Source organism: Pelmatolapia mariae, linkage group LG10_11 (genome assembly GCF_036321145.2).
Source record: "Pelmatolapia mariae isolate MD_Pm_ZW linkage group LG10_11, Pm_UMD_F_2, whole genome shotgun sequence".
Lineage (NCBI taxonomy): Eukaryota > Metazoa > Chordata > Actinopteri > Cichliformes > Cichlidae > Pelmatolapia > Pelmatolapia mariae.
In genome coordinates, this window is record NC_086236.1 from 41,617,555 (window position 1) to 41,635,978 (window position 18,424).

At 42.9% G+C, this 18,424-nt stretch overlaps 1 protein-coding gene across 1 annotated transcript; it reads right to left on the minus strand.

The window, feature by feature from the left end:
- Positions 1-817: 817 nt before the first annotated feature.
- On the minus strand, positions 818-17,521 carry LOC134637557 (potassium voltage-gated channel subfamily G member 2-like). The gene is made up of 3 exons (XM_063488012.1): positions 17,258-17,521; positions 8,202-8,981; positions 818-2,759 (listed from the first exon to the last, which is right to left on the minus strand). Exons 2-3 carry the CDS (start codon positions 8,928-8,930, stop codon positions 1,881-1,883), a joined length of 1,608 nt encoding a protein of 535 aa, XP_063344082.1. The 5' UTR covers positions 8,931-8,981; positions 17,258-17,521; the 3' UTR covers positions 818-1,880.
- Between the last annotated feature and the right edge of the window lie 903 nt (positions 17,522-18,424).

Genomic DNA, 18,424 nt, shown 5'->3' on the forward strand with positions numbered 1-18,424 from the left:
TACAGTTTTATTTGTTCAAGGTTGGCCAAACTTTTAAATCCAACTGGCCTTCATTCCCTCCTCCGCCTCTGTTTCCCCTCCTTCTCCCTGGCTCACTCCTGTTCTTTCCATCTTAAACCTCATGCCACTCTTTGTTGGTGAACTCCTGGCATCCCTGTCTCTCATCAGAGGCAAACATTCTGCATCCAGAATTAACTTTTTTCCATTCTTTTACAGGCCTCTGTAGTAATCCAGGGTTTTGTGCATATCCCAGAAGCCCAACTCTGCCTTCCTGTTGCGCTCAAATCACCAGACCAGATCAGTCGCTTTCAGATCATTTCCAGGCATGATGCACCTGCGTGGCACAGACTTTAGTGATAACAGCTTCAAGAGTCCACCTTGTATTAAGACTATAAACTAATGTGGGCATATCTTAGATTTATGTCTCCCTTCAGGGTATAATCACTGAAACAATTACTATGTAATTATTGTACTGCAGTCTGCAGCAGAGAAAATCCTTTCCACAGTGACATGCTGTAGTGTTCTTCAGGGCTTGTTTAGTGAACATGTCTGCCCTCTGTTGGACAAAAAGTGGTTTCTGGTTAATAGCATTAAAGCATTAAAACACATTGATTTTCAACAAACAGTGTTGCATCAGCATTTTGTCAGTAACTATTGTTAAAGGAGTTGTCTGCCTCTACTTTCCACTATCAAATGTAGGGCTATCCCCTTTTTGACCAAGAAACTAATGAATTTGTGGATCGTTTTGTCAGAAGGCTGAAAGGCCGAAGCGAAAAGGCGCACCCAAACACAGACTGAACAGATAGGAAGTTTCACAGAAATTCAAGGTTTATTTAATCTTTTCCTCAGAAGACTTAATCACAGCGGTAGGAGAAGGACTAGAGCCACTGGTGTGATGTTTACTGAAACAGAGGGAGATGTAGCTTAAGTTTTGCAAAGATAATGAAGGAAGCAACTGTGGAAATGAGAAGTGTACTCCTTACTTTGTTCAGGAGAGATGTGGAGCTTGGAGGAGGAAGGGGAGGGTCCAGGTAAGGTTTGAGGTGTCCAAATAGAGAAGGTTCCAGGAAAGGAATTCCTTCGGCAGGTGTTTGCTGGAGCAGAGAGGCAGGTGAGTGAGCCGGGGAAGCTCCGAGAACAAGTGAGCAGGTGAGTGTTTCAGCAACCATGGATGTTGCAGGAATGGCCAGAGGGACAGCAATCTGAGGAGTTGTTAAAATGTAGGAAAATACGTCCTTCGTCCACCCAAGACGGGCAAGGCTAAGGTGCAGGAGCATAACACTTCCCTGGACCGTGACGTGCTTCACAGCACATATAAATATGCATACCCAAAGTCTATATAAGTTTAGGTAATGTATATTACAGTAAATGTTCACAGTACTATAATAATAAATCAATTATACACTACATTTACATTTAAGCAGACATGACAAAGGTAGGTGAACAATGTTGGGAAGATTACTCAAAAAGTAATGTATTACACACTGATAATATAAACCTTAAGCTACAATCCCACACACCAACACAAATCCCTGTCCTACTTAGGACACATGATTTTTTTGTACCATTTACATATGAACACTACTGCAGGAACTTGAAGAGGAAAAAATAAAGGCTACATTGCTACAACCCTGACTGCTCATCACTGCCTTAACATTAGTTTCGGTTCTTGGCTAGCTTTGTGTTAGCATCTGTCTGTGCAAATGCTTCCTGAGAGCGGAAGTTTTGTTATCAGTATAATGCAGCTGTTTCTGTTCTAGGTGCAGTTTCCAGTTTGCCATCACAATCATCACAAAAATAATGTCCATATCCATATTTTCTACCTCCTACAGCTTTTCTGAGTGTACACCAAGTCCCATCAGGAATGTATTTTCATATAATCAAAATGTAGCAGGAGCAATAAGTGGTTGATGGCTTGTGTTCTTATCCAGCATTTGAATGTCTTTCATGAAGAGGTAATAATGATCATCTAGACCAGGCAGAAAATCAGTTTCAGGCCAATTATCAGGCCATGTTTCTCTTTCTTTCATGCTTTCTTCAGCCTCAGTGGCAAGCTCAGCACCCCTCTCTTCCTTCCACAGCCTCTTGCGCTCTTCTTTAAGTTCATTATAAGTGCGGTTAAAGGTGTGGAAGATAGATGTGGAAGGGAAAGACAGGATGAGGATCCCTGCTAAGATGATGATTAGCGCCCCCACTTGGCCGGGAATGCTGTGTGGCACCATGTCTCCATACCCCACGGTGGTCACGGAGATGATGGACCACCAGTATGATGCTGGGATGCTGCTGAACATTAGCTGGGGGGTTCTAGCAGCATTTGGAGCCAGCTCACTTTCAGCAAGGTGGACTAGTGGAGAAAAGAGGGCCACGGCGACACAGATGAAGAGCAGCAGCAGGCCAAAGTCAGTCACGCTTCTCTGCATGGTCAGCCCCAGAGTCTGCAGACCCATAGAGTGACGGGCCAGCTTCATGACATACATGATACGCAGGGCCCTCATCACGCGCAGGATTAGACCCAGTTTATCTAGAGTGCTCTTCCCTGCACCAGCAACAATATCGTGCACTGTTTCGTCCTTAAACTCAAGAAACAGGGAAACATAGTAGGGCAAGATGGCGGCTATATCAGTGATGTTGAGTGGTCCCTGAATGAACTCCAGCTTGCTCTGTGCATGGAGAAATCGCACCAGAAACTCCAAGGTGAACCAAGCCACGCAAATCGACTCTACCAAGAACATGTTTCGGCACTTCTGAGAGCATTCACCCTGCAAGAGTAACAAAAGACAGAAATCCATGGGTAAGTTTAATTGATCTAAATGTACACAATTTAATAATTATCTTGTAGGCTGATAACCAACATTGGTGCAAAACACTAGTTTAGTACCTTTCTTCCACCAAGGTTATGATGATGGTTGTGCTAATATGTAGCCTGTTTTCCCTTTGAAAACCAGACCACATTTTGACCGGTTTGAGAGCTAACTGTTGCATAGTGTTGGTCAAGGTAATTTCCATCTGTAAAAAATTGCCACAAAATTGCTGATACCACTCCAACTGTGGGCTGCGCAATTTTGTGGTGCCATGCATGTGGCAGATTATTGGCATACGTGCAGGGCTGTTTTGGTGGAGATTCATAAAAGTGGATTTAGTTTAGGTAACGCGTGTCGCAAACAGCAGTTCAACTAGAGTTTGAGGACCCAAAAAACAGGACGCTAGAGGCAGAGTTTTCAACAAAAGGCGAGCTTTAAAAGAGGACATGGAAGACAACATGTATAAAGGCTGATGCACACTATGGCGTGGCTGTAGCTCAGGAGGTAATGGAGGTCATCTACTAATTGGAAGGTTGCTCTACTCTGCATGTTCAGTATCCTTCGGTTTAGTACCTTGGGCATGCTACTTAGGTTACGTTCACACTGCAGGCGAAAGCGCATCAAATCCGACTTTTTTGACCCTATCCGACCCATATCCGATCATGGTATGACAGTGTGAACAGCACAAATCCGATATTTTCAAATCCAATCTGGGTCACTTTCGTATGTGGTACTGAATCCGATACATATCTGATGTTTTAGAAAGCGACTGCTGTTTGAATGGTCATGTCGCATTAAATCCATCTTTTACATCACTGAAACAAGACAGACGCCAATAATCAGCGCCGGAGAAGCGCCCGAGAAGACATCGTGAACGCTTTCTGGCCATCCAGTGTAGCTGTTAGTGAAACTGTTGGGAAGACAACGTTGGAGAAACGTGAACATTTTATTTGTACTGTACAATCTGCAGATTCTGACAGAAATCTGCAACTATCGTTTGAAGCACCACTCCTTGCTAAAACAGCAATAAGGATAATTATTAGGCCATATGTAAATAACAAAATAACTTTATAACTTAAGGCAAAATTGGGAAACGTAAAGTCTGAAACAAGTCTTTATATTAAGGGCCATCAGTCAAACAATACTGTTTGCTCTGGGTCTAAACAGAGCGCGTTGTGTGTGACGTCTTCTTTTGCGCATGCGGGCTGCTTTGAGGGTTCACACTAGAGCGCGTTTGCTGTCACATTTTATTTGTAGTGTGAACAAGAAGACAAAAAAATCGGAATTGAGCATTAAGACCTGCAGTGTGAACGTAGCCTAAGACACCACGTCACTGGAAAAAGTGTACAAAAGAAGCTCTTATGTCAGTCTTGCAAATCATACCCTATGTCTGTCTGACACCAAATGCGCCTTTCTTCCACCAAGGTTGTGCTAATGGTTGTGCTAATATGGAGCCTGTTTTCCCTTTGAAAACCAGACCACATTTTGACCAGTTTGAGAGCTAACTATTACATAGTGTTGGTCAAGGTAATTTCCATCTGTAATAAAAAAAATTGCCACAAAATTGCTGATGCCAGTGGTTCCAACTGTGAGCCGAGCAATTTTGTGGTGCCATGCATGTGGCAGATTGCAGCTATAAGCTCTTTTTATGTCTACCTACTAGCAACAAATAAATACATGAGCAACTAAACACTAAAATCTTATAAATACTGTCAGAAACTACAGAATCTAATTCTTTGGGTCAAATCTGAAGTTCCACACATGGTTCAACTTAGAAACGTAATGAAAGTACATAAGTACATTAAGTACTGACTGATCAAAGAGGTCTAACTGAATTTATTTACCATCTCTCTAAAGGTAAATAGCACTTTTCTACTCTGACTGATCAATCAAAGCACTTTTTACTCCAAGCCTCATTCACCCAATCATACATCTATTCATGTAAGCGATTTTTTTTATACCTAAGCACCATCGCAGTCTGATGGATGCACCGGGGGCAGTAGGTTCAGTATTTTGCTCTTGGATACTTTGACATGCTGGCTGGAGAAGACAGAGTGAACCACCAACATCTAGTGATGTGCGATACCACTGATTTCCTTTCCAATCCGATACCAAGTAAAATTCAGGGTATCGACGATACTGATCCGATACCAATGCTGTGTACAAAAACTTAATGTTTCATTGTATAGGGTGGGCCATTTATATGGATACACCGTAATAAAATGGGAATGGTTGGTGATACTAAAGTCCTGTTTGTGGCACATTAGTATATGTGAGGGGGCAAACTCCTCAAGATGGGTGGTGACCATGGTGGCCATTTAGAAGTCGGCCATCTTGGATACAACTTTTGTTTTTTCAATAGGAAGAGGGCCATGTGACACATCAAACTTATTGGTAATGTCACAAGAAAAACAATGGTGTGCTTGGTTTCAACGTAACTTTATTCTTTCATGAGTTATTTACAAGTTTCTCTTTGTTCACAGCCATTGACATGTCGAAGAGGTTAACACGTGATGAGCGGATCTATCTGGTGAACGCAGTAACCGGGTCTGTTAGAGTGAATTGTTAAATGTTTGTCATTTTTAAGCTTACCATCTACATTGTTTAACTGTGTGAGGAAAGGAATTCTTTCTGTCCTCCCCTCCCTAAATTCTTGAGGTTCTGGGTGGGGGGCTGTAGTCTTTTATTACAGGCAACATCCTTGTGAAGGTCTTTTTGATGTAAGCTTCCTGCCCAGTAGGAGGTGCACCACACACACACACACACACACACTCTTACATAAATACAGAAGTTCACACATATACATTACAATGCCTTGTCTTAGAACTATGTGGGTGTTGCTTTACTGTGTGAACTGGTTCTCAATAAAAGGCAGCGAGAGGAGGCCATCGTCGGGGTCATTTTCGTGGTGGACACAGACAGGCCTCCCTTGCGCAAGTAATCGATCAATCGCTGACTGTCTTGTTTTCTTTCATGATGAATAAGTCTCTAAAACTAGCAGGGCTTGTGGAAACAGACCCAACAGGGTCATTGCAGCAGATTTCAATGCAAGACACCCTACGAGACCACCCATCTCCCATGCTACAGTTAGCAAAGTGCTTGCTAAGTTTCATGAAACTGGTTCAGTGTTGGATTTGCTAAAATGTGGACGCAAGAAATCTGTCACTAATGAAGAAACATCAGTGGCTGTCCTAGCTTCATTCAGCAAGAGCCCACAGCGTAGCACTCGCCGCATGTCACTGGAGAGTGGCATTAGTCGAACATCCCTTCGGCGGATATTAGCTACTCACAAATGGCATCCTTACAAACTCCAGCTACTGCAGCATTTCAACGAGGATGACCCAGATCGGCGCACAGAATTTGCAGAATGGGCAAAACAAAAATTGGAACAGGACCCTCAGTTCATGCAGAAGATTTTGTTCAGTGATGAGGCAAACCTTTATGTGAATGGTGAAGTTAACAAACAAAACCACCGCTATTGGTCTGACACTAACCCACATTGGATGGATCCCTCCAAGACTGTTGGAACAACAAAAGTGATGGTTTGGTGTGGTATATGGGGTACAACGATAGTGGGTCCATTCTTCATCAATGGAAACCTCAAGGCCACTGGATATTTGAAATTGCTACATGATGATGTGTTTCCCTCTTTATGCACTGAAGCTGGCACGTTCCCTGAGTTTTTCCAGCAAGATGGTGCACCACCACATTATGGGTGCCAGGTCCGAGCATTCCTAGATGAACAGTTTCCTGGAAAGTGGATTGGTCGTCGTGGGCCAGTTGAATGGCCCCCAAGGTCTCCCAATCTGACCCCCTTAGACTTTTATCTTTGGGGTCATCTGAAGGCAATTGTCTATGGTGTGAAGATACGAGATGTGCAGCACCTGAAACTACGGATACTGGATGCCTGTGCTGGCATTTCTCCTGCGGTGTTGCTATCAGTGTGTGGGAGAAGAGGGTTGCATTGACAATCCAACACAATGGGCAGCACATTGAACACATTTTATAAGTGGTCAGAAACTTGTAAATAACTCATGAATGAATAAAGTTACGTTGAAACCAAGCACACCATTGTTTTTCTTGTGACATTACCAATAAGTTTGATGTGTCACTGGCCCTCTTCCTATTGAAAAAACAAAAGTTGTATCCAAGATGGCCGACTTCTAAATGGCCACCATGGTCACCAGCCATCTTGAGGAGTTTGCCCCCTCACATATACTAATGTGCCACAAACAGGACTTTAGTATCACCAACCATTCCCATGTTATTACGGTGTATCCATATAAATGGCCCACCCTGTATTTCATAATACAATATATAATTGTATTATGTAATTGTAATAATATAGCTTCATAATGATTACAGGACATCATACTACTTGTTTTTATTGCTTAATAATGCAGAATTATCATATAGAAATAAAAAAAAAACCTGAAGTTGTGCGCTATTTGAACACATTGCCTGCCTGCAGCACTAAAGGACTCTGCGAGAGACGTCTGTCTTGCCCCAGCAGCACCTGTCCCTCTCCTCCTCTTCAGTTCGCCTCAACATAAGCTCATCATATTCTGTGATATGATTTACTCTGAGGTGTTTGACAAGGTTAGTGGTGTTGCCACAACACCTCACTGTCTTGTATGTATGTATGGCAAACCGCGTCTTGGCTGTATGTGGAGGTAAAATACGTCCACACATGACTCCGTTTACACTCAGCCATTGTTGTGAGTGCGCACGCCAGGGGCCGCGACACATTTATACAGGCATATTTCGCATATGACCATGAAAGGCGTAAGAGGAAGTAGTTCCTTCCAATTTAGACGATCCGAATGATATAGTTTCTTTCCACTGTGTTCCTGTTAATGAAAAACTACAAATTTACCCCAAAGTACTAAAATATCGATATTTTAATATGAGAATCGATTCTAGAACATAAATTACTAGTATCAGAAGAATCGATATTTCAATATCGATCCTCACACCACTACCAACATCCCAATTTGTAGACAATTCAGACTACGTCCTGAGCCACAGCTGCCTCCACATTAAGACATGTTCCCTTAAAATGACCCCACTGGCCAAAGTGGCCAATACTAACAAAAAAATATGCTTCCACTCCGACTGAAGCATTAAGCTATAGTATTGCAATACAAGCAATACACTATAATATTGCAGTTCAAACTTAATACCTAGTGTACCAGGGCTGGTAAAATGCAGATAATACCAATACGTACAGCGAGGGTCTTTGAGCTTTAAATGGGACTTTAAAGAGTAGCTTTGCATGATTCACAGTTCAAAATGACCCTTATTTATCATAAACTGTGCCACAGTGCAAACTCTCATTTCATATTTGAAGTTAAAAAAAAATACATGGTTGTGCACACCATTGCTTTGGTTGGTACATACCATAGATTCTTGCTGCTGCTGGTCTGGCATGGTGCTGATGCACAGGCTGACTACAGTGACCACAACCATCATGACAGACATGAAGGCAAACACTTTGCCTGCAAAACCAGAGTGGGGGTTCTCCACTGCTTCTCCCAGCTTGTGGAAGAGGCTTCCCTGCTCTGCATTTGCTCTCCTCACTCTTCTCCTCTCCCTCCACTCTTCCTCCTTGCGCTGGTGCTGCAGCACCTCATCCACAGAGCACATCATGCGGTGGTGGCAGCAGGGTGCCATCTGTCCTACATCGATGCCCCAGTACAGCAGCTCAGTATGCAGAGCTACATTGCAGACATCCTGCAGCACGCGGAGCTTCCCACGGCCCAGGAAGTTGAAGATCACCTGAAACGCGTAAGGGTCTCGATCAAAGAAGAATTCATGACACAAGGAGTCGTAGTCATCGCAAAACTCTGCTATCTCTCTCAGGGTGGTGCAGGAGCGGAGGTGACTCAGGCGACTCTGGGGGAAATCTTCCAAAGTACTCCAGGGAAAAGCATAACGGATACCTCCCACATTGATGAGGGCCCGCAAGGAAGGATCCACAAACCAAGAGGCATCACGTCCACGGAGCAGCTGACCACGCTGGAAGTACAAGCCTTTGACTACAGTGTTCTCTGTGTCTATGAAGAGGTGGTTGTAACTCTCATCACTGCTAAAGGAATGGTCATCAAAGCCAGCACCGATGATAGCCATGGTGGTACGTGGGTATTTGGCTGAAGAGCTGGACTGTAGTTATGGTAAAGCCTGAAAAGATTGATTACATTAAAAAATTCATACATGGTGATCGATGAGTGGCCTACCCTGTTATATTTGCTGTATATTAACCATCATACACTTCAATGCCAGTATTTCACTGAAACTGCTCTTTTAAAGGTCTACAATGATCTTCTAATGGCACCTAATGTAGGAAATTGTTCTGTACTCATACCGCTTGAATTTAGTGCTGTCTTTGATACTATTGATTACTATTCAAGATTTTGGCTTCTATCTCTGAATAATCAGTAGATTCATCATCCTCCTTTTCTTCTAGATCAGGGGTGGGGAACTCCAGGCCTCAAGGGTTGGTGTCCTGCAGGTTTTAGATATCACCCTGGGTCAACACATCTGAATTAAATGACAGGGCTTTGGAGAACTTCAACACATGTTGAGGAGGTAATTTAGCCATTTAAATCAGCTGTGTTGGATCAAGGTGTGACAAAGTGGAGCAGTTGTAAAGCTCTCCATTTGTCCCCCATATGTGTTTACTTTATTTTGCACATTATACACATTATTTTGTTTCTATGTATTTGCTTCCATTTGCTATTTGTCACGTAACATTGCTTCACTCACTATCCCGGGTTTGTTTGTGTAAGCGTTCTGTTGCCGGCAAATTAACATTCTGCAAATCAAGACAGATACTAAGTTATGTTTCTTTATATTTTATTATGTTACAGATTAAGTCATTTGTTCATATTTACTTTGTTTGTCCTTTCAGTCTTCATGAGGGTCAGGTGTGGGGAAACGCCCGCCTGGCATTTCCTCATTTTAAAATCCTGATGATGTCACGCATGACATCAGCGGGTCAAACTAAGTGGAGGGATTTCTTTTTCCATAGAGATGCTTCCTTTTGTTTGTGTTAAGGTTTAAAGGAATTTGTTGAATGTTTTTCCTTTTGTTAATATTGCCATTTAGTTGTGTGAATGTGCATATTAGAAGTTTGTAGAGGTTTTGTGTTTTTAATCATCTGTGTAGAGTTTTACATCCCTCAGTTGAGTGAGTGGTACTGGCTGGGCAATTGGAGGGAAATTGATGGCCCTATTTAAAGCCAGTCTCTACAAGATGTAAGAGAGAGGAGAGGTGAGCTGTGTTACCAGAGCCATGTTATGTTGAGTTTTGTTAACTGAATTGATTTGGGGGGAAGTTTTGTTAAGTTCTATTATATTGAGTTCACTGTAAATAAATTGCTCACCTTGGAAATCTGAAATGCCTGCGTAGTCTGCTTCCCTACCACCTTCCTTGACGTTCGTGTCTGACTACTTCACAAATGGTGGCAGCAGTGGCTCCAGGCCAGTAGGTAGCAGCAATGCAGAAAGGGGCAAGACCAAAAAAGCACCAAGTGCCAATGGACTCTGCAAGTGAGGAGCCTCCAGTGCTCAATCAGCTAGAGGAAGCAGAGCAAGAGCAAGGTACTGAACTGCATAACCTTGCTGAACTTTCTAACCTCTTGCGTGGTTTTATGAGGCAACAAAGTGACAGAGAGGCCCGATGGGAACTGGAGAAGCAGCGGCAGGAAGATCGCTGGCGGAAAATTCAGCACCAGTTCACTCAGCTCCAGCAGGAAGTGCAATCAGAACGTCGAGAGCACCAGCTGCTGTTGGAAGGTGCAACAGCTGACACAGAGCCGCGTTTGAGGCCTACTGCGGAGCATCTAGCAATGCCTCATCTACAATCTAATGTCATGGAGGCCACAACAGCAACTCAGTCTGCCTCCTTAGCAAGACCACCAGCTTGGAAAGGGCCTAAAATGCAGCCTTTTAATGAGGATGAAGACATTGAGCATTACCTAACAACTTTTGAGAGGATCGCAAGCGGGTGCCAGTGGCCACACGAGGACTGGGCACTACATCTTGCTCCACTTCTCACTGGTAAGGCACGAGCTGCTTTTGTAGCCATGGACATTGATGAGATTATGGACTATGTAAAGGTGAAGAAAGCAGTTCTTGAAAAGTTTGAAATATGTGCAGAGACTTATAGACTGAGATTTCGCTCCACTACATTGGGCGACGGTGAGACACCTAAAGAGTTAAGGACACGCTTGAAAGAACTGTATGATAAGTGGATTGTTCCAAAAGAAAAGTCCAAAGATGAAATTGGTGATGTCATTGTTTTAGAGCAGTTCCTGAGAGTTCTCAATCCTGAACTGCGCACGTGGATAAAGGAGCATAACCCAACCACGTCTAAGCAAGCAGCAGAGCTGGCGGACGCTTTTCTTGCAGCCCGTCGGCCATTAAAGAACTATGCAAGTCCCAAACCATTAGCCCCAGTAATAGCGGGTAGGACGGAGAGTGGGAACAGTCAAAAAACTAGGAATTTCAGGCAGGGCCCCCATAATTCCACTAGTAGTCGGGCTAGGGAAATCAAGCAACGTGGGCCTTTAGTGTGTCACTCTTGTGGTCAAACGGGTCACTTTAGGGCAGATTGTCCAAGTCAGACTGTCAGTAACACATATATGTGCTTTTCTTCAAGGGGTGTCGAAGGTCGGGAAGATGAAGTTGAGTCTTTAGCGCCCTCTTCTCAGCATGAGCGCACCACATGCGTTTTTATTGAGGAAAAGCCATGTGTGGCTCTTCTGGATTCAGGAAGCAGCCGTACCTTGGTTAGGCAGGAATGTCTTCCCAGGGATGCTTCGTTTTGCGGCAAGGTAAAAGTTTGGTGTGTTCACGGTAATGATGTGGATTACCCGATTGCCAACATTAATATTCAGATTGACGGCAAGCTGTATTTACTTTCAGTGGGTGTTATGAGTAAACTGCCATATCAGGTTGTGTTGGGTCGTGATCTTCCCATTTTGCGGGCTTTGATAGCCAGGGAAGAGGAAATCAACCCAAGTGTTACAGCTGGGTCCATGGTAGCCGTCACCAGGTCAAAACATAAGCATCACACAGAAGAAGGTTTGGGTTGGAGTGAATTTCCATTCGCTAACAGTGATGTTCCTGATTTTGAAGGATCAAGTCAGGGTCGCATAAGAAAGAGCAGAGCCCAGAGGCGACAGGCTAAGGTGAGAGGGACAAAGTTCACTGAACCAGTTCCAGTGCCACAATGTGACGAATTACCAGTCGTACCTGGTGAAATAGCTCAGCTTCAAAGAGAGGATCCATCTTTAGCTCCCCTGTTTTCAAAAACTGTCACAAATGCCACAGAGGTCATTGAGAGAGGCAGAGAGCTATTTTTCCTAAAGGGTGACCTATTATATCGCCGCAGTAGGGTGGGAGACCAGTTGGTTGTGCCTACGAGTTTAAGATCCACAGTACTGCAGTTAGCTCACTCAGTCCCTTGGGCAGGACACCTGGGTCAAGCCAAAACCTTCTCTCGTATGTCAACTAGATTTTACTGGCCACAGCAGTTTACAGACACTGTTCAGTTTTGCAAGTCTTGTCCAGAGTGTCAGTTAACAGCACCAGGAAGGAAAGGTGAGAGGGCTCCCCTGATCCCTATGCCAGTTATAGACACTCCATTTTCCCGTGTTGCGATGGACATCATAGGCCCATTAGAGAGGAGCAGTGCAGGGCACAGGTATATTTTGGTAGTATGTGACTATGCTACAAGATATCCCGAGGCTTTCCCCTTAAAAAAGGTTAAAGCTCGTCAGATTGCCAACTGCTTAATACAAATGTTCTCGAGGGTAGGCATCCCAAAAGAAATCATTACTGATCAAGGGTCCAACTTTACATCTAACTTCATGAGAGAAGTCTATAGATTGCTGGGGATCAAAGGTATTAAGACAACTCCCTACCATCCACAAACAGATGGCCTTGTTGAACGTTTCAACAAAACCCTTAAAGCCATGTTGAGGAAGTTTGTGAAAGATACAGGAGCAGATTGGGACCAGTGGCTTCCTTTCTTGCTATTTGCCTATAGAGAGGTACCTCAAGCTTCCACAGGGTTTTCTCCTTTCCAGCTCTTGTATGGCCACACGGTCCGGGGTCCCCTTGATGTGTTGAAAGAGGCTTGGGAGGCTCCAAATCCCAGAAAACAATGCAATGTTCTTTCATATGTACTGAAAATGAGAGATAAGCTTGAGGAGCTCCAAGAGCTGGCCAGTACTCATCTGGTTGGTGTCCAACAACGTCAGAAGCAGAGTTATGACAAGGCAGCTCGAAGGAGGATTTTTCAAGAGGGACAAAAGGTTTTGCTGCTTCTTCCATCATCTGAGAACAGTCTCCTTGCCAAGTGGCAGGGACCGTATGCGATCAGTAGGAAAGTGGGTCCAGTTACCTATGAACTACACATGCCTGAGCGTCGCAAGAAGCATCAAATATTTCATGTAAATTTGTTGAAAGAATGGTTTGATCGGCCAGCATCTTCGCTAGAGTGTTGGGCCCGAGCCGTGGTCGAAGAGGAGGAACCACGGGAGCTGTTCTTTCCTTCTCCAGCAGGTCAACAGCCAGTTCCGGATGTGAGTCATCTTACTTCCAAACAACAGAAAGAGGTGAAAGCAATTATGCCTGCCGATCTTTTTAGCACCAAACCAGGTTGCACCAATCTCATCCAACATGAGATACGACTCCACTGTCCGAATCAAAAACCTATTAGGGACACCACCTCACGGGTTCCTGCAAAGCTGATGCCAGCATTAAAACAAGAGGTGGAGGACATGCTTGACATGGGAGTCATTGAGCCATCTAGAGGTGAGTGGCGTAGTCCAGTGGTGCTAGTGCCGAAGAAAAATGACTCTAAACAGAGATTTTGTGTGGATTTCTCTAAACTCAATGCTGTTTCTGCTTTTGATGCTTATCCGATGCCGAGAGTAGAGGAACTGATTGAGCGCTTAGGGAACGCTACGTATCTTACAACACTAGACCTTTGCAAGGGCTACTGGCAAGTACCTTTGACTGAGTCTTCCAAAGATTTGACAACTTTTAGAGTTCCCAGCGGACTTTACCGTTTTAGAACAATGCCTTTTGGTCTGCATGGTGCACCAGCCACATTTCAGAGGTTGGTGGACGAAGTTTTGAGAGGTGCAGATGGGTATGCTGCAGCATACATTGATGACATTGTGGTGTTTAGTGAGACATGGGAGGATCATGTTCAGCACCTTTCTGATGTCTTCCAACGGATTAAGAGAGCTGGACTTGTGATAAATGCACACAAATGTCACATTGCTAAGTCTGAGGTGGAGTACTTGGGTTACGTCATCGGGGGTGGGCTCATCCGCCCTCAGGTGTCAAAGATTGAAGCTCTGAGTGCCTACCCACCTCCTACAACCAAACGAAAAGTGAAATCCTTTTTGGGTCTGGCGGGGTGGTATCGTCGCTTCATCCCCAACTTCTCTGCCAGGGCAGCGGTCCTTAGTGACCTTACTCGTAAATCCAGCCCAACAAAGGTTAAATGGACTGCCGAGTGTGATGCTGCTTTTGTTGATCTTAAAAACTGTTTGTGTAGTGAACCTGTTTTACAGTGCCCGGATTTTACCCAGCCATTCACGTTGCAGACGGATGCTTCCGGGGAAGGACTTGGAGCAGTGTTGCTGCAGGGTGAGGGTGAGAATAAACGACCAGTGGTGTATATAAGCCGTAAGCTCTTTCCTAGGGAAATGAAATATTCCACTGTTGAGAAAGAGGCACTGGCAATCAAATGGGCTCTGGATACATTAAAGTACTATCTAATGGGTGATGAGTTTGTTTTGGAAACTGACCATCGTGCATTACAATGGATGAACAGAATGAAAGACTCTAATGCCAGAATCACTAGATGGTATTTGTCCCTACAGCCATTTCGTTTCAGGATCCAGTATAGGCCAGGGCATAAGAATGTGGTGGCTGATTTTCTGTCCCGTTCCATGGAGGAGTAAGTGCCTTAAGGGGGGGGGAGTGTGACAAAGTGGAGCAGTTGTAAAGCTCTCCATTTGTCCCCCATATGTGTTTACTTTATTTTGCACATTATACACATTATTTTGTTTCTATGTATTTGCTTCCATTTGCTATTTGTCACGTAACATTGCTTCACTCACTATCCCGGGTTTGTTTGTGTAAGCGTTCTGTTGCCGGCAAATTAACATTCTGCAAATCAAGACAGATACTAAGTTATGTTTCTTTATATTTTATTATGTTACAGATTAAGTCATTTGTTCATATTTACTTTGTTTGTCCTTTCAGTCTTCATGAGGGTCAGGTGTGGGGAAACGCCCGCCTGGCATTTCCTCATTTTAAAATCCTGATGATGTCACGCATGACATCAGCGGGTCAAACTAAGTGGAGGGATTTCTTTTTCCATAGAGATGCTTCCTTTTGTTTGTGTTAAGGTTTAAAGGAATTTGTTGAATGTTTTTCCTTTTGTTAATATTGCCATTTAGTTGTGTGAATGTGCATATTAGAAGTTTGTAGAGGTTTTGTGTTTTTAATCATCTGTGTAGAGTTTTACATCCCTCAGTTGAGTGAGTGGTACTGGCTGGGCAATTGGAGGGAAATTGATGGCCCTATTTAAAGCCAGTCTCTACAAGATGTAAGAGAGAGGAGAGGTGAGCTGTGTTACCAGAGCCATGTTATGTTGAGTTTTGTTAACTGAATTGATTTGGGGGGAAGTTTTGTTAAGTTCTATTATATTGAGTTCACTGTAAATAAATTGCTCACCTTGGAAATCTGAAATGCCTGCGTAGTCTGCTTCCCTACCACCTTCCTTGACGTTCGTGTCTGACTACTTCACACAAGGACACATCTAAAACCTGCAGGACATCGGCCCTTGAGGCCTGGAGTTCCCCACCCCTGCTCTAGAAGGACATTTTGTTTGTGCGTACACCTTCTCCTCTTAGATTGCTTGTTTAACCTCCACAAGGTTCAATCCTGGGTCCACTGTTATTCTGATTTTACATGCTTCCTTAAGTAGGTATCATTTAATCTTTGCGCCTGCCGTTTTTTAGCATTTCTATGCTAATGACATTCAACTGTATGTGTCTTTTAAGCCTCACCAGCTGCATAGGCTATACACCCTAGTTGACTGTTTATCCCGAACCAGTGAGTTTTCACTTTTCTGTTTCTTTTATTTAAGGAATATTTCAAAATTGTGAATTATAGTCTACTCTTCTGAAATGTTAATGCTTTTGTGTCACTGCACCTAGATTATAGCAGATAAATCTCAGCCATGTCTCCAAGCAACACAAAATGCTACGGTCAGACTCTTAACAGACTCTAGCAAGCAAGCTGACATTTTATTCTCTTTATTGACTCCCAGTTTATTTTAGAATTAATTTTAATATTCTCACCCTTGCATGGACAACCTCCAGACTACATGACTCAACTTCTTGTTAAACACAATGCTGTTTACTGTCTTCGCTCACAAGCTCAAAATCTATTAGCTGTCCCTCATAAGACTGAAGACCAGGGGAGACAGGGGAGCTTTTCAGTCTGTGGCTCCAATGCTTTGGAACAGTTTAGCTCCATTTAGCTGAATCTGTGGAGTTTTTGGAAAAAAAACTGTTCAAATCTTTTCCGGTTAACCAGGTTAATCTGCTGTTATTTTGTTTAGGGTTATTTTTATTCTGTTTTTACATGGTTGTCTCTGGATATTAATTGTTGCACAAGGCTTTTATATCTGTGAAAAGTGATATATAAATAAGCTTTGCTTTACTTACTCTTTTGTGAATCACTAAACCACACTTTAACTCAACTTTGGTCACCATTTCACAGTCACAGTTTTAGCTCATTGTTTTGATCTTGGACAAACATAAATGCATGCAGATTTAAAATCTATTTATTTCTGTTATTTTCTTTCTCTTTTTGCCTTTGAGTTTGATGTAGCTATTGATGTAGCTGGTAATCATTCTTACATCAGACGCACAACAATGGTGACAGACATTAAGTAGCAAAGTCAGACATTTTTTTTCATAGGAGTGGCCAGACTGAGACCATTACTCACTTAAACTTTACATCTTGAAAACCATCCCTTATAGAAGTCTACTACAAGGAAGGTGTTTCAGATCATACACTAATGTCAAATTTAATCATGTGGACAGTTTTTGTTATAGCCCATACAAATTCCAATAGGTGGTTGTGTTGTTTAAATAATAAAGAAATTATTTTTAGAAAATCTGCTAGAAAAATAGCTTTTACTGGGTGTAACCAGTTCTAAGAAGGGTGTAGGATGGCCACTATTGGCCTCTCTTTGGCTCTGTGCCTGCAGTTATTTTCACTACTTAAATATCATTCAAACACTTGGGTTTTTTTTCTCACATAACTACAATTTGCTTAACCAACATCTCTTAGCAAAAGCACAACACGTTTTCTGGTAAATCCACCACTTTAGTCATGATAGGATACGTAACTCACCTTAAATCTGTGTTGCATGATACCAGTCCGTTCAAAATGCCTCTAAATATTCCAAATATTGCTGCTGTGTGTGAAACATTTAGCATTGAATTTCATAAGAAGTAATGTCCAATTACTGCAGGGAAATTTGTCATTAATTCTTACACGTCTCAAGTGTAAGAGAAGCTCAAACCCAGAATGAACAAAGCCGTCCCAGATGATCCATCTGTTTATCTTTTCCTCCCTCTCTCTCCTCTCAATGGTCCACCGTTTGGGTGACTAATGCATGACCCTGTAATCAGTCTGAACATAATCACGACTCTTTGAGTCTGATCCAAACATCATCCATTAACTTCTGTCACACTGCATCTCTAAGCTTTGGGCTTAAATGTCGAAATGCCAACTCATCTACAGAAAGTGGGATTAATGAGATATATCAAGAGGATATAAAGAGAATAAAGAGCCAAACATGCATTAAGTGTCATCATAATACCAACTGTAGTCAGATTGTGCAGTTGGAGTTTATGCTGTATACATGTGTGTATGGCATGAATGTGCACAACAGAACTCATCATTTACCGATACATACAGTTGGAGAAATAAGTATGTTGAATTTGTAAGTCTGCTTAGTTACAAAGAAAAGAGCAGTCTCTGATTTTTATGACAGATTCATTTTAATGGGGGGAGATAAACCAAAATTCCACAATAAAACTAAAGTTATGAATTGAGTATTTGATCCCTTACAACCCAGCCAGAATTCTGGCTCAGACAGATTGGCTGTGTCCTAAGGTGGCATGTCTGGGACAAGACTGTAGACCTGCACAAGGCTGAAATGAGCTACAAGACCGTCAGCAAGAAGCTTGGTGAGAAGGTGACAACTGCTGGGGCAATTATTCAGAAATGGAAGAAATATCAGTCGCCCTCTGTCTAGAACTCCATGCAAGATCTTGCCTCATGGGTAAATGATGAAAGAACTGATTCTTATACAGCACTTTACTACACTTCCGGAGCACTCAAACAGCTTTCTATCACACACATTCATATTTCAATTAATCCATTGGAGAGCAACTTAGGGTTAGTATCTTGCCCAAGGATGTTTGGAATGGAGACTGGAGAAGACAGGGATCAAACCACCACTACAGCTATGAGGTGCAGACGGCCACAAGAAAGCTGGTGGGTCAGCTCAAA

What these genes read in the sequence shown, in the direction of transcription:
- LOC134637557 (XM_063488012.1), bottom strand. Translation starts at nt 8,930, where the DNA reads ATGGCTATCATCGGTGCTGGCTTTGATGACCATTCCTTTAGCAGTGAT. An exon ending in AGCAGCAGCAAGAATCTATG is followed by an intron (nt 2,760 to 8,201) that starts GTATGTACCAAC and finishes TTACTCTTGCAG; the next exon opens with GGTGAATGCTCTCAGAAGTG.